Source organism: Sabethes cyaneus, chromosome 2, assembly GCF_943734655.1.
Source record: "Sabethes cyaneus chromosome 2, idSabCyanKW18_F2, whole genome shotgun sequence".
Lineage (NCBI taxonomy): Eukaryota > Metazoa > Arthropoda > Insecta > Diptera > Culicidae > Sabethes > Sabethes cyaneus.
Genome location: NC_071354.1, coordinates 96,881,062 through 96,904,007, shown reverse-complemented (window position 1 = coordinate 96,904,007; position 22,946 = coordinate 96,881,062). Strand labels below are relative to the sequence as shown.

The following is a 22,946-nucleotide window of genomic DNA, read 5'->3' as shown; positions in this document are numbered from 1 at the left end:
ACAAGACCTTTTCGAAGCAATGTGATTCGTAAAATTTTTTGAAGGCGAAGCCTTTTGGAAATAGGTTGTCGATGGAAGCCCTTTTTTTGGCGAGCTGGATTTGATTTTGAGGCAAAATGCATTTTGGCGCAAGTGCGACCTTTGTGATAAATGAGTCACGTAAGTGGTGAATATTCGTGGATTCTTCCGTTACATTTATCATTTCACAAAGAAGGCAAGAGTTGTAAAAAAATTTCTATTGCAGTTCTATTGAGTTATTTCTAATTTCTATTGCATGAAAAAAAAACTTGTCCACGTGGACATTTTCCGTACCCCCTCCCCCCCTTCCGTGGACAAGCGTGGACACTTTCATACCCCCCACCCCCCTCTAAGCTGTCCACGTGGTATGTGGATGGCCCCTAAAATAAATGTAAAATTCAGATCGTCACGTGATGCGAGCAATTTTGCTGATTATGCTTTCAACTGAGTATACGTATCGATATGTGAAAAATATCGATATTCAATTAACGAAAATTCGTCAGCTTCGCTCATTACAGAATTATTTTGACAGCTTGCTATGAACTTTCCGAGAATGAAAAGATTTCTTGCAAAGCACAATATTAAATACAGCAAAGTTTCGTTAATTGGGCGGTTCGTTAATTGGGTGTTCGCTAATTGGGCTATATGACAACTTGAATGTCAAAATTGTATGGAATTTTTGAGTTTAGAAATTTCTAACAACTGTCAGTCGGCCCAATTAGCGAATCAGCTGGAGTGCAATCGTGGCCCAATTAACGAATTCAGGCTGTAATTAATTTAATTAATATTTAATATTAATATTAAATATTGTCAATTGTAAGGAAAATTGTACCATCCAAAGTGCGATATCGCTCATAAAAGTGCTATTTTGCATTAAATCATTTCGGTATCTTCGGCGTACTTATTGCTTGGAAGGTAACGAAGATACCGAAACGATTTAATGCAAAATGGCACTTTTATGAGCGATATCGCAATCTGGATGGTACAATTTTCCTGGTAATTGACAATAATTAAATAAATAATAAATTTTATTATATTCTTACAGTGACTATATATAGAGTGACTATATATAGAGTAGCGACAATGTCAAAATTGGAATGATAATCTGTCAGTGTCATTCCAATCGAGCAGACAACCAATCCAACGCGTATGCAGGAAAGAAAAAGAAAACACGAATTGCATACTTTTGGGATGACATGTCGTCACTCTGCATATAGTCACTCTATATATTCCCAATGCTATCCGGCTTTTTACGAGCCATAATGGCGGACGTGTTCGTAATATTTGAACAGTATTTTTGACATTTTCCTACACTCAAAAAATTTGGCACGTCAAGTTTACGTGAAAACATACGTAATTCCTAGCGTAATTCTCATCCATCACAATTTTCATGTAACATTCACGTGAATTATTGGTAACTCGCACTCATACTAACTAGTTTACGTGCGATCTCGGTAAAATTTATCAACTTTTCCATTAACATGAAACATTGAATCCATTAACATGAAGTTCATGTAAGTTGCTGTACAGAAGTTTACATGATTTTTCACGTGGATGCGACGTGTCGATTTTTTTGAGTGTAATACATCACACAAAAACTATTTTTATGCCAACGTAAGAACCGATAACTCAATATTTAGTGAACGGGACATCACACGTTTTACCTTTGTTATACTATAACAAAGGTTTAGGAATTGGTCGAAAAACACGAAATTGATCCGAGGCCCGGAGGGCCGAGCCACATATACCAATCGACAGGGTTCGACGAACTGAGCAATGTCTGTGTGTGTGTGTGTGTGTGTGTGTGTGTGTGTGTATGTATGTGCGGGGCGCAACTTTTCTATCGCCTGTTTCTCGGAGATGGCTGAACCGATTTGTTCGCTATTACTTTTGTTTGAAAGGTATTATTGCCTAGTATATCACTATTGAATTGTTTCAAGGTCCGACATTTCGTTTAAAAGTTATAAGTAAAAAAAAAAAATTACGTGACATGATTTTCTCCGGACCCAAATGACCGATTTCAACGATCTTGGTATCGAATGAAAGCTCTTATTAACACTAAATTTTTCGGATAAATTTTATTGAAAACAAACAATCAGTTTAAAAGTTATGCTTAAAAAACCTGTTTTGACAAGGTAATAATTATCGCCTGTTTCTTAGAAATGACTAAACCGATTTAGACGCTATTAGTCTCATTTGACAGCTAACATAACCTAATAGATCACTATTGATTTGTTTTTTGATTGGACGTTTAATTTGAAAGTTATGATCAATTGAATACAACACATTAAAATTTACAATAAGTTATAACGATTTCATCAAACATGATTTATCTAGTTTGAATTATTTTGGCATCAAATTAGAGATTTTAATGCTACAAATATATCTGCAAAATTTCAGAAGAATCGGTTTTGCCGATCAAAAGATATTAACCCTCCAACACTCGCGCCGACTTTTGTAATTCGGTTACTCGCGCGCACAATGGCCCAAAGCCAAAAAGACATGCGCATTAGAATTTTGACTGGGAAAACTTGGTTTTAGGTTTATGAAACCTTTGGAAGAATTTCTTGAAATTGAAAGTTCTATCGTCTGGTGCAATTTAAATTTTGATTAATCCCCCTAAAAGTGAAATAAAAAAATTATTTTTCTTCAGTTTCAATATAACACATTGATGTGTTCTGCAAAGTTTTAGAACATATTATTACAAGAAATTTTGTTGAATACAGTAACCTTCTATCTATTAAGCGAAGAGAGAAAAATCTTATTCATTGTATATGAATTTGTAAGATCAGTTTTTTCTATTTTAGCTCTTTTTGTAATTGTTGTATTCCTTTTTCATGTATTACAAAATTATATAAATAGTAAAAATACACAACTTTGATGAATATAGTATACCTTGTTTGTTTGTTTAGGTACTGTAGAACTTTGATTAAAAAAATGCCTTAATTTTGACCCCGAATGACTCGACTACCAACAGATACATTTTAAACATTTTATATTTGCTGATTGTGTTGCTGCATACAGACACCATTTTTACAAATGAAGAAACGAGAGAAACTTCCAGGGCCAATCGCGGTACAACTCACATGCTGATTGCTTCGTTTCTGTGATGTCAGTTTATGCTGATCTATTTGCCCAACAATTTAAAGTATTAATGCATAATTATGACATTTTGCTCATAACAAGGTAATTGAAGAACATACGTTAGTTAAACAGAGATTTGTAACTTTATAACAATATGGCATTCAAAAACCTACACGTGTTGTACAAAATGCAACAGCGTGAGTAATCGAAGGTTAATAGAAATTGATGAAATTTATTCAAGAAAACTTTATTGATGTCAATCAAAAATAATGGCGTTACAGAAATTTATGCGTAGTTCAAAAACCTATAAACTAGACTTTTACTACGCAATGTATATGTTAAAGAATAATATTTCCTCTTAGGGGGCATCCATAAAGTACGTCACGCTTATAGGGGGGAGGGGGGGTTGATCTAATCGTGACGATTTGTGACGTAGGGGGGAGGGGGGGTATGAAGTTATGTGACGTCACATGAAAAAAATCAAATGGAAAATTTATTCGGGATATTATAATTTAGCCTTCATTTTAAAATACAACTATTGAAGGCTTCTATAAAATTAACGTACTGATGGATTTTAAAACAAATAGTTAAATTTTTTGAATGAACACTTTTTTTAACATATATATGTGAACAGGACTCATTTATTCTATGTAGTATGAACTCTCCATTAAGGCTTTACAGAATATGCAGTACACCGCTGAACAGCTGCTTGAGTACCGTCCTGCCTAAAAGATCTTTGCAACCGCAAATAGCAGTCGCACAAACTCCTGAAGGGTTACGGGATGCTACCAGAGACCCATGACAATGTTTTCCCTTGATATTCGTGCTGAACTCAATCGATGAACAAAAACTCATACGGAAGTTCCACGGCTACTTTTAAAGTTTTTCGGTATAATTTATACTGCCCCTCACTCAAAAGCTCTCTGAAGGATAGAGTTTAAGCCACTTGCGGATTAAATTTCGCATCTAAGGTAGTCTGAAGTTTTTGGAGCGTCTTAGTAGAATACGAAACCTAAAATTAAAAAAGAAGAAAACTTATCCAATTTAATTCTACTATGTCTAAATTTTCTTCTTTTTAAATTTTAGATCTAAGGTAGTGTTGAATGACTACACGATTGAAGAAATACAAAAAAATCCGTCAGGAAACTTCTTCATCGACGTGTTGCTGCAAGACGTCAGCAGGAGCCCTGATTCTTTCAACTAGATCAGACGAATTTGAGTGGATGAATGTAAAGGGCGTGGATATGCGCGAAACATTAATCGACGACACATCAGCGACTTCTGAAGCGTATCCGATTGCAGCAATTGAAGATCATCTTCAAAATCCGCGAAGCGATGACTTATAAGCTCGAAAATTTTCCATTTTTTATTTGCAGAAATTCATTTGATAGCTTTAAATAAAAAGGGTGGAATGAATATTTAATTTTTTTGTTGTGAAGGGGGGGGGATTGTCGTGACGTGACGTACTTTCTCAGGGGGGGTCACGAATGTGTGACGAAATGTGACAAGGGGGGGAGGGGGGGTTGATTTTGGTCAAAATTTGCGTGACGTACTAAATGGATGTCGCCTTATTTAATTTCCAAAAATTTAATTAAAACCAACGCACCACGCAACGTTAACCAATAGATGAATTATGTTCCGAAGACGTGTCGATTTCTATCTCAAATAGCAAGTAAGACCGTATAACAAAGGTTCCTTTCACCACTAGGTGGATTAAATCGGGTTTTTACCTTTGTTATACTATAACAAAGGTTTAAAAATTGGTGGAAAAACACGAAATCGAACAGAGGTCCGGAGGGCCGAGTCACATATACCAATCGATAGGGTTTGACGAACTGAGCAATGTCTGTGTCTGTGTGTGTGTGTGTGTGTGTGTGTGTGTGTGTGTGTGTGTGTGTGTGTGTGTGTGTGTGTGTGTGTGTGTGTGTGTGTGTGTGTGTGTGTGTGTGTGTATGCGTGTGTGTGTGTGTATGCGTGTGTGTGTGTGTATGCGTGTGTGTGTGTGTATGCGTGTGTGTGTGTGTGTGTGTGTGTGTGTGTGTGTCGGCCGTTTTTCGGAGATGGCTGAACCGATTCGTTCGATTTTACTTTGGTTTGAAAGGTACTATTGCCTAGTGTATCACTATTGAGTCGTTTCATGGTCCGACTTTTTGTTTAAAAGTTATGAGTAAAAATGTGAAAACTACCTGACACGATTTTCTCCGGAACTAGACAACCGATTTCAATGATCTTAGTACCAAATGAAAGCTCTTGCTATAATATAAAAATTGTCAGGAAGTTTTATTGAGATCAGACAAGTAGTTTAAAAGTTAACCTTAAAAAACCTGTTTTGACAAGGTAATAATTATCGCCTGTTTCTCAGAGATGGCTAAACCGATTTTTGTGCTATTAGTCTCATTTGAAAGGCAATATAGCCTAATAAATCACTATTGATTTGTTTTTTGATTGGACGTTTAATTTGAAAGTTATGGACAATCGTGTACCACACATCAAAATTAACAATAATTTATAATAATTTTAACTAAGACAATTTATCAAGTTTCAATTATTTTAGTATCAAACGAAAGGATTTGACACTGCGAATGTATCTGCAAAATTTCATAAGAATTGGTTTTGCCGGTCAAAAGATATAGACCCTCGAACACTCGCGCCAACTTTTTAACACGGTTACTCGCGCGCACAATAGCCCAAAACCAGAAAATGTGCGCATTAAAGTTTTGACTGGGAAAACTTGGTTTTAGATTTATCGAACTATTGGAAGAGTTTCTTGAAATTGAAAGCTCTATAGTCTGGTAGAATTTAAATTTTGATTAATCCCCCTTAAAGTGAAATAAAAAAATTATTTTTCTTCAGTTTCAATATAATATATTGACGAGTTCTGCAAAGTTTTAGAGCATATTAATTCAAGAAATTTTGCTGAAGACAGCAACCTTCTATCTATTTAGCGAAGATAGAAAAACCTTATTTATTGTACAGTTGGATTTCGAATTTGGGAACGTTCGATTTTGGCATGCCTCGATTTTGGCAACAAAAGTATTTGTTTTCGGCAACACAAGATATTTCACTTCCAAAATTATGCTTAAATATCAATCAGTGTCTGCATACATGCTTTACATGACGAAAAAATGATGCCCTCAGTATGTTCATGAAAAAAAGTTATGTGGTTTCGAACAATAATATTTTTATTGCCGTAGGACTACGTCTTACCGCAGGGTGTCAATAACTTATTTACACCGGACAGATAGCTCTATTGGCGGACTTTTTAAACATAAAATGGTTGCAATCGTTGATCAATGATATTTAGACAATTTCTAAAGCATTTACATTAAAAATTTTCATATCGAAAAAGGGTCTGGATTTTGGCACGGTTTCGATTTTGGCAACATAGCCGACACGCTTTTGTTGCCAAATTCGATATCCTACTGTATATGAATTTGTAAAATCAGTTTTTCTATTTTAGTTCTTTTTGGAATTGTTGTATGACTTTTACATGTACCGTGGACCCCCGTTCGTTTGACCGTTTTTAATCTGAACACTTTTTAATTTGAACCCCGCTGGTTTGCACGACGTGCAAATTAAAAATGGTTCAAATGTCATTCTCAACATGACATCATTTACTTATGCAGACAATGCACATAAACACGATTTGATTGTACTTACCTTGAGTATGTAATTTGTTTCACATTCCGTTTTCCCAACGATTATGATAGAAATCCGATCGCAGAATGAAAATTCGTTGCTAGCAACTGCAAACAAATCAAACCAACAAAACAATAACAAAGAGCAGGGCGACCAATTCACACTAGTTTCTGCATATTTAGGGTTACCAGTTGTTCAAATTAAAAATTAACCCCGTTAGTTTGCATGAGTAATCGTTCAAACGAACGGGGGTCCACGGTATTACAAAGTTGAACAAATAGTTGAAATACACAACTTTGCTAAATATAGTATACTTCTATGTTCGCTTGTTCAGGAACTGTAGAATTTTGATTATAAAAAATACCCTAATTTTGACTCCGAATTACTTGACTACCAACAGACGGATACATTTTAAACATTTTATATTTGCTGATAGTTTTGCTGCAGAAAGACACCAAATATGAAGAAACGAGAGAAAATTCCGGTTGGAGTCAATTGCGGTACACCTCAAATGCTGCTTGCTTCATTTCTGTGATGTCGGTTTATGCTGATCTATTTTCCTAACAATTTAAAGTATTAACACAGACAAACAGACATAACACTCGTTTTCCATTCTTCGTACCGATTAAACGGTCGTTTCAAATTTGGGTTCAGTTGGGAATGTCTCCGTTTTGGTCAAAGTGGCGCTTTTTGACGAAAAAAGGGGAATTCCCCATAAAAAATACTTGCTACTTCGAGGGATACTCCTGTTGCTATTTGATATTTGGGAATGTCGATCATAGATGGTGCTAGTGTTCTGGCTAAATGTGAGGTACGATAATTTTTGTTGATTTTTCTTCCAAGAGTTATGTCTGTTTGTCTGTGGTATTAATGCATTGAATAGTTATGACATTTTGCTCATAGCAAGTTTATTGAAGAATATACGTTAATTAAACAACGATTTGTAACTTTATAACAATATGACATTCAAAAACATACACGTGTTGTACAAAATACCATAAGGTGACTAGCCGAAGGTTAATAAAAATTGACGAAAATTTATTCAAGAAAACTTTATTGATGTGAAACAAATAGAATGGCATTACAGGAAATTATGCATAGTTCAAAAGCCTATAAACTAGACCTTTACTACGCAATGTTAAAGAATAGTATTTCCCCTTACAACTTACTTTTACTTGCACTTACTCACATTAATAACAACTGACTCCGCAATTTCATGGAAAAAGGATCTATCAAAATTTATAAGTGCTCCTATTTTGTCCAAATTTTCTAAACTTCTAAAATTTTATGTAAACCAACGCACTACGCATCGTTAACCAATAGATGAATTATGTTCCGAAGGTGTGTCGATTTCTCTCTTAAATAGCAAGTAAGTATAACAAAGGTTCCTTTCACCACTAGGTGGATTAAATCAGGGTTTTTTTTTAATGTTTCTGCCTTTCTGCAATCAGCAATGGACTATTTTATATGACAAGCGACAAGGTAACGTGCTGATATTGATATTGCGCTTTCCCGTACTGGTACTTTAACAATCCACAGATGACCCCACGAGAAAACAATATCAATATCAGCAATGATGTTAGTTCGTAAAATGGTCTATCCAGCTTACAGAGACTATCCAGCTCTTTACGAGCCGTAATGGTGCGTGTTCGTAATATTTGAGCAGCATTTTTGACATTTCCCTAACACATCGCACGGTTTCTTTCCGTATATTGCTGATTGCAATGAAAATTGTACCATCCAAAGTGCGATATCGCTCCCAAAAGTGCTATTTTGCATTAAATCATTTCGGTATCTTCGGCGCATTTTTTTGTTATATTCCAGCAATAAGTGCGCCTAAGGCCCCGTACAGAGTAAACGCGACAGCGACGCGACACGACTTCGCTCTCATGTTGCTAAATGCACAGTCCTGCTTCGGGCGAAAAAGAGCTGCGCGTATAACTACAGCAAGAAATGTCGCGTCGCGTCGCATGTCGCTTGCACTCTGGCGGTACCCTAAGAGACCGAAACGATTTAATGCAAAATAGCACTTTTATGAGCGATATCGCACTTTGGATGGTACAATTTTCCTTGCAATTGACAATATTTCTTTAGTTTTAGCGTGAACGCGTGTAAAGAAAACATTTTGGCTCGTTAAAAGCTTGAACCTTGGCTTGAATCTTGATGCAATCCCGTACCCGTTGGCTCCTTGCATAACGCATGGGTTACGTTATACGACGGTAACGACTGTAACAGTTTGGTGTTAACTTTTTTAGATTGTCAAAATGACATTTATCTTACTACGTGTTTATGTTTGCTGTGCTGAGTTGTCAGTCAGTTTATTAAAAAAATCATAATCGAGCAGTGAAGTGCGTTTCTAGAAACTTGCTACGCAGCAGTATTTCATATTTTCAGTGATTTGCATACCAGTCAACGAATAAAACAAGTATATAAACTGTAGTTCTTTATTGCTTCGACATACCACAACATGTTGGACTTATTTACCATATTCACTAAAGGTGGGATTGTTCTTTGGTGCTTCCGAGGCACCAATCAATTTTTTGCACCACCAGTTAATGCTCTGATTCGCAGCGTAATTCTACAGGTATCATTATTCCGCAATGTAAATTACTGATAAGCCGTACTGATTTCATTTTTGTTTGTCTTATTTCAGGAACGTTCTGGGTCATACGATCATGATGGACTGTCACTTCAGTTTAAGCTGGACAATGAGTTCGAGCTTGTGTTTGTTGTTGCATTCCAAAAAATACTTCAACTATCGTACATTGATAAATTTCTAAGCGATATACATTTGGAGTTCCGTGATAAATATAAGAATGATTTACGGGTTGAGAATCGCAATTATAGCAACTTCGACTTTCAACAAGATTTTACCAGGATTTTGGAGCAAGCTGAAAAGTGGGGACGCCTCCAAGCAACGCTTCCAAAACAAATGCGTAGCTTCGAGGAGTCGCACAAATCGAAGAAAACTGTGTCTTCTATGATAGAACGCAAGGGCGAGCAGAAGCCCGCTGCGAGTGGGGGGAAAAAGTCCGTTAAAATAGTTGAAAACAAAGTAAGAGACGAGCCGGAAGCTCCTTTGGCTACCAATGGCGGTGGCAATGATGATATTATCTTAGAAAATCGTAAGAAAATGATGGAGAAGTTAAATAAGAAAAACAAGGGTGATAAACCGAAATCGCCAAAGTCACCATCACAAAAATCGGGTAAGCAAATGCGTGTGTGGGACTTAGGTGGAAACGTAAAGGATCTTCCCAATCTGGATCGCTGCAAGGATAAACCTGAGGACATTAGGAGCGATTTTACTCCGAGCAATGAAATGATTGGAACCATGAAGGGAGGTATTCAGGATCTGGAAGTCGAAAGTGAGAGCGACTATTCTGATGACAGCGAAGGAGATGAGGAGGAAGAGGTACAATACGCAAGTCGGCAAAGCGCTCCGGTTGTAAAAAAATCCGGTGGTATGCTGTCTCTCTTCAAAGGACTGGTTGGATCGAAAAATCTAACACGTGCCGATATGCAGCCAGCTTTAGATAAGTTACGTGACCATTTGATTGCCAAAAATGTGGCAGCTGACATCGCGCAGAAATTATGCGAATCGGTCGCAGTTAAATTGGAGGGAAAAGTTCTTGGAACTTTCGATACTATTTCTTCAACGGTGAAGAATACTTTGACGGAAGCACTGGTTCAGATTCTTTCACCCAAGCGCCGTGTAGATATTCTGCGTGATTGTTTGGAAGCGAAGAAAAATAAACGACCTTATGTGATGAGCTTTTGTGGCGTAAATGGGGTGGGAAAATCTACCAATCTAGCTAAAATCTGTTTCTGGTTGATCGAAAACAATCTGAACGTTCTGATTGCCGCTTGCGATACATTCCGTGCTGGAGCTGTCGAGCAGCTGCGCACTCATATGAGGCATTTAAATGCATTGCATCCGGCAGAAAAACACGCTGGTCGTGAAATGGTACAACTTTACGAGAAAGGATACGGCAAGGATGCAGCTGGTATAGCGATGGAGGCTATTCGTTATGCAAAGGACTCTACGATTGATGTTGTGTTGATTGACACCGCTGGGCGAATGCAGGACAACGAACCGCTTATGAGAGCACTGGCCAAACTTATTAAGGTAAAACACAAAAAAATAAAAAAAATCAGAACTGAAGCATGAAATTACACACAATTTTTTTCTTTTATTGTTTAGGTCAACGAACCCGATCTGGTGTTATTTGTGGGTGAAGCTCTTGTAGGCAATGAAGCAGTCGACCAACTGGTTAAATTTAATCAAGCATTAGCCGACTATTCCGCTAATGAAAACCCGCACATTATTGATGGCATTGTTTTGACCAAATTTGACACTATTGACGATAAGGTATGCAACGACTGAGTCGTTTTGTCCTTCATCGCTAACCAGATAAGAACTTTTATCTCAATTTTCTACTCTAGGTCGGCGCTGCCATATCGATGACTTACATAACAGGTCAGCCAATCGTTTTTGTAGGAACAGGACAAACCTATACCGATTTGAAGAAATTGAATGCCAAGGCCGTTGTTCATGCATTGATGAAGTAAAGAGAACAAACTACGGAAAATGAATTTGGAACTTTGTTAGTGTTTTGTTACTTATTTGATACTTAAAATTGAACTCCACTTTTGCATGTATGAAGTAAAACAAGTTAGGCAAGTTGCCTCGTACTTTTCTACGCTCGCTATCAGTTACTGCTGTGAATTTTTTTGTTGTTGATAATGTAAGTTTCGTGTCTAGTTTTAGTACGACAATCACGTATCATTGCTACTTACTTCACGTGCTATAGTTTGGCATGAACGAATATGGATCAAGTAAATGTTTGTCAAAATAAAACATGGACAAGTTTCGAAGGCCCACCTGTGTTTATCTCTCTCCTTAAAATGGTTGCAGTATTGCAATTTTAATTGACTATGTAGCTTTCGTTGATTATTCTTTTATAACGAAAGACGGGGGAATGATAGAAAAAAATAATGAAGCCAAAAGTAGTTCGTAGTATCACTAGAGTAGGACTAGGAATGAAGCAGTGCAGTCTGTCGAATTATAAAATACAAATGGTCATATTCCGAGAGCGGAATGTAGCACCAAGGCTTTGCTTTATGGGTAATTTGGAATTTAAATAAAAAGAAGACCTTATCCAATTTAATTCTACTATGTATATGTTATTGTTGACAGATACGTATTTCACCTACGACTTACGCAGATTTCCTCAGTGTCTGTTTTCGAACTTTCGAGAACAGACACTGAGGAAGCCTGCAAGTCGTAGGCGAAATACGTATCTGTCAACAATAAAATATAAATAGTAGAATTAAATTGGATAAGGATATCTTTTTATTTAATTTCCCGGTTTCGTATTCTACTAAGACGATCCAAAAACTTCAGTTAAGGGTAATTGATGCAACACTTACTAGTTTCTAGTTCGTTATTCTTTAACAAGTCAAGGGATTGAAGTAGGTTATAATAGGAGTCAATTAACGTGTGCATTGGAAAAAAATTTCGAAACAATGCTTATATTTGTATGTAAAATATTAAATTATTAACATAAAATTAGCCAGGCCCACTGAGCAACATTTTCCACAGAGATGATTCTTTAAAATGTAACAAGGTTAAACATTATTTGATAAATGATATATTGTTGAATCTATAGGAGAAGAAGAAACGGGTACAACAGTACGTCCATTGATCCTGCGCCGTCCTGGATTGCCATTTTCCAATCCCCTCGCCATTTTCCGAACACCACCTGAACACGCATCATCCTCGACAGCGCACATCCCTTAGGTGTAAGGTCTGTCCCGAGGTCTACGATCTCTTCCCACTTCTCTACTAAAAATGATTCGGAAACTTTCTCTGAAATTTTCGCTAAAAAGTGATTGATTGAACTGCCAGTAAATGAAGAGTGACTTTGTTTTGTTTTGGCCGTGTATCGAGCCGCTAAGTTGCCCGTTGTTCCCGCACTCGATGCTCAACAGTTCGTAAAGACCGGGAGGATTAGTGTTCCGTAAAGCACCAGTCTTGTGTGAACTACGTGACTCGTAGATTTCGTGCGGCTGAAGCAGCCAGACGTCGCCGCAAACTACGTGCATTCACTCGAAGCTGCGCTGCCGAACGAGGACGAGCTGGACGAAGCCCCTCATGAGGACTGTTGAAATACCATCAAAACAGCCATCAGCAGTGTAGCGGAGCTCCATTGGGAATGTGACCCGGAATCAGCGGAACGATTGGTTTGACGATGAATGTAGGAGGGTGATGGATGTGGAGAACACTACGCGGGCGGCCAAAATGCGCAGTGCCACACGTCAGAACGTGGAAAGACACAAACAGAAGAAGATGCAGCGAAACCAAACCTTCCAGAGGAAGAAGCGCTACCTGGAAGAGCAGGAATATGCAGAATTGGAGCGGCTGCATCGTTCTCAGGAAACGCGAAAGTTCTACCAGAAACTAAACGGATCCCGCAAAGGTTTTGTGCCGCGAGCTGAAATGTGTCGGGATAATAATGGCAGTATCCTAACGGACGATCGTGAAGTGACCGACGGAAGCAGCACTTTGACGAACACCTGAATGGCGCCCAGGCGGAGAACCATGGCCCAGGCGGAGAACGATAGATGAAGTTAAGGAGGCCATCATGCAGCTAAAGAACAATAAATCAGCTGGGAAAGATGGCATTGGAGCGGAGCTTATTAATATGGGACTATAAAAGCTGGCCGTTTGTATGCACCGGCTAATTGCTAGATTTTGCGATAAGGTACAGCTACCGGAGGAGTGAAAAGATGGGGTTATCTACCCGATCTGCAAAAAGGGCGACAAATTGGACTATGAGAACTATCGTGCGATCACCGCTCTTAATGCCGCCTACAAAGTGCTGTTCCAAATCATTTTTCGCAGACTATCACCAATTGCGAACCCACGCACCATCTGTTCGTTGACTTCAAAGCCGCATATGTTACCATCGACCGGAAACTTACTTACTTATGTGTCCCTGGCGCCGGTCCGGCAGAACAAAGGGATGAAATCAGAGATCTCCACTGCCAACGGCTACCCGCCTTTAGCTTTTATCTGTCGCCAGAACAGATTCTCGTCTACAGCCTGGATGTCGTTGACTAAGCTGCGTCGCTATGAGCCTTTCGACCGGAAAGAGCTATGGAAAATCATAGCCGAGAACAGCTGCCACAGGAACCTCATCAAACTGATTCAAACTATGTAGATGGCACACAGTGCTTTGTTCGAATTCCGGGTGGATTCTTAAGTTCATTCGAATCACACACAGGATTTCGTCAAGGTCATGATCTCTCATGCCTGCCATTCAGCATAGCGCTACAAGGTGTTAAGAACCGAGTGGATATCAACACGCGGGCATGATCTTCAACAAATCTAGTCAACTCGTCTGCTTTGCCGATGACATGGATATTATCGGCAGAACATTGTGGTGGTGAAACAGTACACCAGGCTACAGCATGAAGCAGAAAAGATTGGACTAAAGGTAAATACGTCTAAAACAAAGTACATGCTGGCCAGCGAAACTGAGGCCCACCGACTCCGTGAGGGCGGTAGTATAATGATCGACGCACGGCGATGTGTTTTTGGGAGAGTCGATGAATGTGTCTACCTTGGCTCACTCTCCCTTATTCTGCGAGGCGAGTGACGTGACTATTTTGGATTCGTCGAGAATGAGGTGACAATTGTCACCTAGGTGGCTCGCTTTGTCACCTAGGTGACACGGGTTGTCACTTAGGTGACAAGGGTTTGTTACCTAGGTGACACGGTTGTCACCTAGGTGACTTGACTCGCCATGGCGAGTCACGGCGAGTGACAATTGTCGTATTGAGTCATGTGACTCGCAGAATAAGGGCAACTGGTAACAGCGGACAATGATACCAGCCGCGAGATTCGGAGGCGTATTATCAGCGGAAGTCGTGCTTACTATGGACTTCGCAAGCAATTGCGGTCGAGGAGACTAACTCCCCGTACAAAGTGCACTTTGTACAAGAAGCACATTAGTCCGGTTGTTCTTTGCGGGTATGAAACATGGACAATGGGCCCGATTCTGTAAGTCACGTCGAGTGTCACTTTGCTCGACTAGTCGACTTTTGGTATTATGTAAGTCACACACGACTCAGTTTTGTCGAGTAACTCGACTGAGTCCACCGCTAAAGAGCTAGTGACTAAAAGGTTAGCAAGTGACGAAAAAAAAACTTTATCGGAGACTAAGAGTTTCGTCCACAACGAGTGTCCTGATAACTAAAGGGTGTCCCACATCAAATTGCACCACGGAAGAAACGCTGTAGAAAATGACCCATTGGGTATTTTGTCTTGAACATTTGGGTAGAAGCAGTTTAAAGTTTATTGTTTACACTGTATTTTTATCGCTGTTAGTTTTTCGAAAATTTAAAAAAATGTCACCCGAAAAGAAACTTCGCGAATTGATTTTGTGCAAGCACCTGAAAAATCCTCAACTATTTTATCGGGACATCGGAAAACAACTCGGAATCGTGCACTCAACTCGTGTGGTTAAACGTTACTACGAAACTCTTAGCATCGAACGGAAGGAAAAATGCGGTCAGAATGGATGTTCTATTAGTGATCAGGAGCGTATCGTGGAAGCGTTTAAGGAGAATCCCAATGCTTCGGTCAGGGATTTGAATCTGTCCAAATCTTTTATTTAGAGAGCCAAGGAACGGGAGTGACTGCATACGTGCAAAGTGCAGAAGGCTCCAAATCGTGACGAACGGCAAAATACGTTGGAAAAGCCACGGGCCCATCCACTGTACGCCCAAATACTGACGAAGCCTCATTGTCTCATCATGGATGATGAGACATACGTCAAGGCGGACTTCCACCAGCTTCCGGCGATACTGTTCTTCACCGCCCAGTACAAGTTTAATGTTCCGGATTAAATAAGGAGCAGACACTTTCAGAGTTTGCCAAGAAATACATAATTTGGCAAGCGATCTGCTCATGTGGCAAACGGAGTACGCCGTTCGTTACTACTGGGACTGTAAACGGACAGATATACCTCAAGAAGTGTCTACATTTAGGAGTAATCAGAGTAACGTGATGCCACAAAATTTTATTTTTTCAGCCATTTTTTTGGGAAATGTTTCATGTAAAGCAAAGCTAGGCCTTGGTGCTACATTTCGTTTTTCGAGACTTGAACCAATGTTTTTATTTGGCAGATTTCGTAGCCAGCTGTTCGAGTACAGGACAATAGCCGGACTACTACTACGATCCAATTGACTTTAACGGCATCTCCCAGCTGAGATTCGAACATTCAACGTCTGGGTTGTTAGACCAGCATCGTACCTCGTGGCCTGTTTCGGGATGTTTCGTGTAAAGCAAAGCAAAACAAAGTCCAGGTGCTACATTCCGTTATCGAAACTTGACCTTCTGTTTTAGACGACAGGCTTCGCAGCCAGCTGCTAGAGTACAGAACAATTGCGTGGCCATTGCAATTATCCTATTTGACTCTAACAGCCTCTACCGGCCATAACCCGACCATACGACGAGTGCCTTACTAGACCATCATCCTACCTCGAAGCCAACTGGAAGAGGAGGTTTCGTGTACAAAGCTCAAGAGTTACAAAAGTAACTCTTTTCCGTACTTCTACCAACAAAAAAAAAGAGTGTTCCAATACGTTGATTAGTTTCCATGAAAAAGGTACAGTCAGCCCATAATCATGGGTCACACACATTGGTGGGTCATTTTATCTTTGACTCCTAATTTCCGTTTAAATATCACCTAATGATTGATCAAATTATTAGTGCTAGGTATTTATGAGTAACAATTTCATGAATCAGTTAGTAAAATATTCACGCATTAATCGACAGATAAAGCTAAAATGACTCATAATTTTGTAAAGTATAAAATATAAAATAGTAAAGTATAAAATTTGAGTTTTTTCAGGGGTGGCGTTTTATTATGACGAATTTTCATTATTGGCTAGAACGCAGCGGTGGATAATTGCCACGATTTTGGGAAAAGATCACGGTACCGTAACTTGGGAGTTGGCAACAAGCCGGGCAGTTGCAAATTATCATGTTTCAGGCCTCCTACGTGACACTCTCCCAAATAGCATGTGAGTCCTTTTAAATCTCGGGGAGGGTTACCTACGACACCTTGATGGGCTCTTGTAACTATTGGCAAAACTGTTCTAGAATATGTGATCCGAAAAACAGATTTTGCGAAAATCTCTTCGATCATTCGGCTTCACCGATCACATTGACGTCAAGGCATGAAACTTTAGCACTCATTCTGCAAGTGCCGTGATACGGCAAATTTTGCCGTAGCTCACGGTGCGTTCGGTATTAGTCGAGTCCAATGAAATGACAAGAGACTTTTAAGACAAACCTTTTGCGGCGTGCGACTCGATTTTTATAACAGCTTTGAGAAGGTATTCCTCTTATGTTAAAGCAAAAAATGGACAGTGTCATGTCTAACCTTTTATGAGACATGTGTTTTCTGCTCATTTGTTCTTCATTTGCCTTTGAAACTACGTATGGTGCCTATTGACAATAAACACAGATATTCCTTTGAGAAAAATTTATCACCAGAAAAATCATTTATAATGAACAGAAACAAAGGTTAATACTTGGTGCCAAATCCGAACTATTATGTGAATGTCGAAGAACCTCTCAACCAAGCATTCGGAAGTAATTCTTCTCCGATCGGTGCGGGATGCCGGGACAGATGATACAATGCAAGTGAACATGATATTTACTACGAGAATAAATGTTAAATTGATCTAAAACATTTTACTGTCTTTACTCAATAATTCCGTTATCAATAGCTTCATAAGCGTAACAACTAGTAATCTTTGACCTAATATATTTTCTCTGTGTATGTTCTTCTTTTCTGACAGTTAGAGCGAGTTTGCCTGTATAACTATGTTTTTCCATTAGAATAGCCATAATTTATTACTTCGTTAAGTTCACATGTCTAGTCGAACAGAGATTTAGTGTGGTTCGTTCTATTTATTTAAAGTTGTAAATGTGAGTAGTTAATTTATTAAATCAATTTTATCATAACTATTTTATCTATGTTGTCGCAATAAATTTTTAGCTTTGATGCTGTATAGTTACGATTGTAATCGATCAAATCTATTTGATGGGTAGCTAATTCTATGGAAAATCTATTGATCGAAAAAGCTAGTAAAGTTTACTGTTTATTTTCAGAAATAATAGGCCATACAAAATATGATGTGGCTTCATGTTAACCGTGCTTTAGAATAAACAAAACTTATCGTAACTATTTTTTCAATCACATTCGAATATTTTCCAAAAACCAAAATGTCTAATACAGCCTTCGCACCGTTTTAAAACCTTATCATAATACTCGTTTTCTGCTACGTTTACCAAAACTATTTGTGATTCATTTTGCAAGTATTTTTCGTATCATGTACTAAAACTGTATTCCGCTAGCATTTTTAGCAGTAATGTTTTAGGACAAGTTATCCTAAAACTTTATAGGTTAGTTTCCGAAGAGAGTGTCATAATTAATTAAAAGGATGCTATCATATAAAGGTAGACCATAGATTAGGTTCTTCCAATGCGCGTTCTACAATTTGCGTTATTTGTTAGGTATATCCGATTGATCACCGTAGCACATAGCTTTCTAACTAGATTTCTGATTGTTACAATTATAGGGCTGTAAAACCGAGTTTTTGGTAGAAAACAACATAAACAAAAACAAAATAAATATGCGCAATTGAATATTTATATTCATATTGTTCTTAACTTGTGATACTAATAGACGAATTGCCATTTGAACCATTAAAAGCAATATGCTGAAATTCCCATCGGTTGGTTGAATTGAATTGAACGTTATTAACGGGTAGATAAAACAACTATGCACTTGTCCACCCGATCTTGACCGCTCCAACTGACTTATTCAAATACAATGATTGCAACGATTAAGTGAACAATTTAAATATCTCTAGCTGAAAGTAAAAATATTACCGAATTCACAGAAAGCGCATACTGGCAACAGACCTAGAAAATGTCCGGACACTTTGACCACTCTTGCTTCGCCTTGCAGTCCCAGTAAGTTCCTTTGTACACGTGCACCAGATTATCGGTACCTTCTTCCTTCTGTTTACCGAACCAAATCGGTTCGTATGGCGGATAGGGACGTCCTTCAGCGGCAGCCTGCTCGGCTTCGGCCTCCCGTTCGCGCCTCCGTGCTCGTTGCTTCTCTTCCAGTCTGCAATATAACAAGCAGAAGTAGGAAAGATTATTTTTGTATATGTATTTTCAGTGTTAAATGTTTGATCCGTTTGTATTCAAAATAAATTTATTTCATTAGGTGTGAAACGACTTTATCTTCGCTAACGAGAGATGAGATGAGGAAATTGTGTGTAATTTTAGAAATCTTGTTGTCTAATAAAAAATGAATGTTTCTGAAGTGATGTTGTGAAGAACGGAAGGGGAGTGACAGAATAATTGAAAATTGTTAAATACCTTAATTTTTCGGCATTACTATCGTTCCATTTGCCCTCCTCCATTAGTCGTTGATCCGGTCGTAGCCGGCAATCCGTTGGAGCAACGTCCGGTTCGGGCTCGTTTAGCTGACAGGCAAGCACTGTAAAATTGTAGTATTTTTCGCAGTCATTCGGTGGCAAGCGCCGACTCCATGCTGTCTTGAAGTTACCCGTCTTGTAGACAGGATTTTCCACCGAACCGCTCGTTGATGTCACCGGCGCAATTTCTATTTTACTATCCCAGGTGCCACTGATCACCCACTTCACCTGGCTAGCATTGTCCATCACTACGCCCTTGACCCTACGCTGCGTATCTCGCGTAAAGTACGAGTATGGAAGATACTTTAGGTGACATTTGACCCCTCGTGCGTTTTTCTCTCCAAAAATTTCCATATCACCGTGATTGTCTACCCACAGTTTGCCAACAATGATGTTATGCACCGTGGTTGTCACCTTGCGCCAGGTAAACTTGTTACCACTGGCAGGAAACTCTACGTGAGCATAACCGAGAGGAACGATTTGAATGTATTTACCACGAAACTTCGAGGTCATCGTGAATTCTTGCCAACATCTCCATCCGCGACCTTCGCAGTATTGTGCTGCCATTGGTGGATGATGAGATACCTTCAGAAGCGAAATGATTGTATTAGTTAATACAAGTCCAATGCAAAAATATTACCTGTTCATTAATACATCTCCACCCGAGATCATCTGTTCGGTCGCACTCGTAAGTTTCCCCAAGCAGCGGGTTGAATGGTTTACCGGTACGATTACTCGTTGTTGAATAACTTGAAATAGTAAATGCTGTTACGTATGCTAGTTGTTCGCAGGTGTCCTTACACTGGGCGGCTTTATCTAGGATTTCCGAATACTCGAAATCTTCTGTTAATCTGGAGAATTAAATGAACGCAATGAAAAACGTAATCCCGGAATTTGTTGTGAAATATTACCTTTGAAGCATCGACAACGGTTCGTTGAAATTAACTGGCATAGGAATTTTGGACAAATCTTTACCGATGCAGTTCTTTATAATGGACCACAAATTCAGTGGATAATTGGGCTTTTCCGGGACTCTAGTGCGTCGCTTACGTACTATCTTTGTGGACTGGTTATTATTGGAAAGCGTTGGTGTTAATGCTTGATTGCTGCTTACAGATATTCTATCTGTCACGTCCATATTGTCTAGGTTATCGGTGACTACTAATACCTGGTCAGATGAAAAAGAAAAAAATGGTTATTAACAAACCACATGGAAACAGACCGAAATCGATGGCGCTTACTTGTTGTGTCTCACTGTTGCCTTCCTCGCCCTCCGAGGAACTACCCGTAGCGTCGTTGGAATTACGACGATGGTGAGCGACCGGAATTTTTAATATGAACGAACTCTCCTCTTGTGAAGCGACAGAACCACCTTCTTCTTGTGCATCGTAGAACTCATTGTCCTCGTCGTCGGAGGCAGAAGTGGCTGCGTCTGCAAAAAGAGAATAGCAAACCAAATTAGTAGGGAAATTCACTGGAAGTAATCTTCACGTACGGTTGTACACTAGAGAAGCATTCATGTGATTTCATGTCGATATGTAGGACAATGAATAAGCAAATATGTTATGATTTATGCTTGCTGCCACCGGTGAGTAGCTATCTTTTCTTGGAACCGGTTAAGGATTAAAGAGCACTTTAGAAGTTAACGTTATCTGTACCTTGGAGTTAATTTGACAATGCGAAATGCAAAATTGGAGCCCCGGCAGCGAGCGGTTTAGAGTCCCCTTTTTTATGTTTCGTCGTCTATCAAAATGCACTGGTTGATGATATCCAATATGCGTTCATGTAGCTTACGAGCTCTAGATTTACCGTGAAGGTACTAAATTCCGATTATCTAAAGCAGGATTCAACTTTGAGACCTGACTGAAAAATAACCCTTTGACATTTATTTGCAGCTTATCCGTTTTTAATCAGTGTTTTTTTTATTTTTTTTTCGTGAAAGAATATTGTAATGCATAATTTATTTACCGAAAGTAACCAAAAATTCATCCAAGTATGATTGATCACTGCAGCTAATTCCGATCATCAATTTTGGTGGGTGATTATAGTTCCGATCACAAGTGTATCTAATTCCGATTAAGTGCTCAGCTTTTCGATAGTGGTCTTAAAATTAAAATCGGTTGGGGGCTCATGGTGAAAACGGCGATTTTTTGATAAAATCCAATATAGCGACCAAATCCAAGATGGCCGCCAAAAATTTTTTTTTCCATTTGAAAGCCCTGTTCTTCTTTACAAAACCGGGCCATTTGTTAGTTGTTTTATGGCAAATTTATGAAATATCACGATATAGATCCCAAGGTTTGCTCAAAATTTCACTTTTTTTTAAACTGTTAGGCCCCACGGCGAACGAGGGGTCCACTATTTCGTGATATCAAAAGTGTAAAAATAAATGTAAAATGTAAAATTCTTATTTTTCAACCATTTCCAACCAATTAAGCGCAAAAGTTTCAATATTTGAGGACCTCGTGTCAGTAGTGGCCTCGCTTCAGCGAGAAATTACTCTTCTGCAATAACACGATTTTCAAACTTTATGTGCCTTTTTCTCTTTTTTTTTTTGTTTTATTAGTAATAGCTGTCAAAGACTTTTATAACTTTTGAGCTTTGTAAACTAAACACAGCTTGAGTAAAAGGGAAAAGAAGAAAGAAAAATTACAATTTTGTCTTATTTTTCCTTTTTTGCTGGCTGTGTTTCGTTAACAAAGTTCAAATTCTATTAAAGTTTTTGCCAAGCTATTACCAATAAAATAAAAAAATATGTTTCAATACGTTGTGTAGTTTGTGAGAAAAAGGTAGATATAGTTTGCAAATCGTGTTGTTCCACGCCGCACTGGATTGCTTATGTGTATGATCGTTTTTCGACTACTTTCCATGGTCGAATCATTACAAAATTAGTATCAGCATAAGCGATAGACTGTAGACTGTAGAATCAAAATCTGAAATAAATTTTTTTTGTTTTGTTTTTCCAAAAATTTAAGTCGTTTATGTCCTCTTAACAGGGGCAAAGTGAGTTCTTCATAAAACTCAACACACGTGTTCCTTGACATAAAAGAATCAGCGCAGGGGGGGTTGACAAATGGAGGAGTTGTGCAAATGACTGAAAGAAAAGAGGGGGCCTATAATGAAGGTGTTTCGCCAAGAAGATATATGGAAAAAGCGTTGTTTCGCTTCCGTTATAGGAATTGTCATAAAGCAAACAGGTGCATAATTAGCTACGTGACAGAAGGAGGAACTGACTGGGAAGGGGCCGACAGGGAACGTGAGTATGAATGTGTCTTCCGCTATAACTCCGGAACATCAAGACGGTTCTTCATCAAACCTGGCACACATGTTTTTAGTATAAAAAATCTCCGCAGGGGGTTGACAAAAGTGAGAGGCGGTCTCTTACAATTGGTGACGAACCCAATCAGCACTATTTGTTGCAAGAACTGTTATGCAACTGTAATTGAAACAATCAAATATGGTAAAAATCCGCATCCATTACCTTCATTGGACTGCTATGAGCCTACAAAGTGCAAGAGGTGGAGCCTATGTGCAACCAATTGTTACACAGATGTTTCATAGAACATCAATGCGCGTTATCTAAATACAAGTAGCTATTTGCGACTACGAAACTAAGAAATTTTACGCCTATTCGCATCTACACGAAATCACAATTACAAGGGGCTGGACGACAA

At 38.7% G+C, this 22,946-nt stretch overlaps 2 protein-coding genes across 4 annotated transcripts in view; one reads left to right on the top strand and one right to left on the bottom strand.

Moving 5' to 3' along the window:
• Nucleotides 1-9,063: 9,063 nt before the first annotated feature.
• Nucleotides 9,064-11,622, top strand: LOC128734005 (signal recognition particle receptor subunit alpha homolog). The gene is made up of 4 exons (XM_053827956.1): nucleotides 9,064-9,325; nucleotides 9,395-10,867; nucleotides 10,943-11,110; nucleotides 11,185-11,622. The coding sequence occupies exons 1-4, from the start codon at nucleotides 9,209-9,211 to the stop codon at nucleotides 11,308-11,310; spliced, it is 1,884 nt and encodes a 627-aa protein (XP_053683931.1). The 5' UTR covers nucleotides 9,064-9,208; the 3' UTR covers nucleotides 11,311-11,622.
• A 5,872-nt stretch (nucleotides 11,623-17,494) lies between these two features.
• LOC128738378 (oxysterol-binding protein 1) overlaps nucleotides 17,495-22,946 on the bottom strand; it is a 52,082-nt gene continuing 46,630 nt past the window's right edge. For all 3 annotated transcript variants that reach the window (XM_053833455.1, XM_053833456.1, XM_053833457.1), the window contains 5 exons: nucleotides 20,514-20,704; nucleotides 20,184-20,440; nucleotides 19,913-20,123; nucleotides 19,214-19,857; nucleotides 17,495-18,956 (listed from right to left, as the gene is read on the bottom strand). In XM_053833455.1, the coding sequence (XP_053689430.1) occupies nucleotides 18,746-18,956; nucleotides 19,214-19,857; nucleotides 19,913-20,123; nucleotides 20,184-20,440; nucleotides 20,514-20,704 (1,514 nt within the window). In that variant the 3' untranslated portion in view covers nucleotides 17,495-18,745. The remainder of the gene's footprint in view (nucleotides 18,957-19,213; nucleotides 19,858-19,912; nucleotides 20,124-20,183; nucleotides 20,441-20,513; nucleotides 20,705-22,946) is intronic.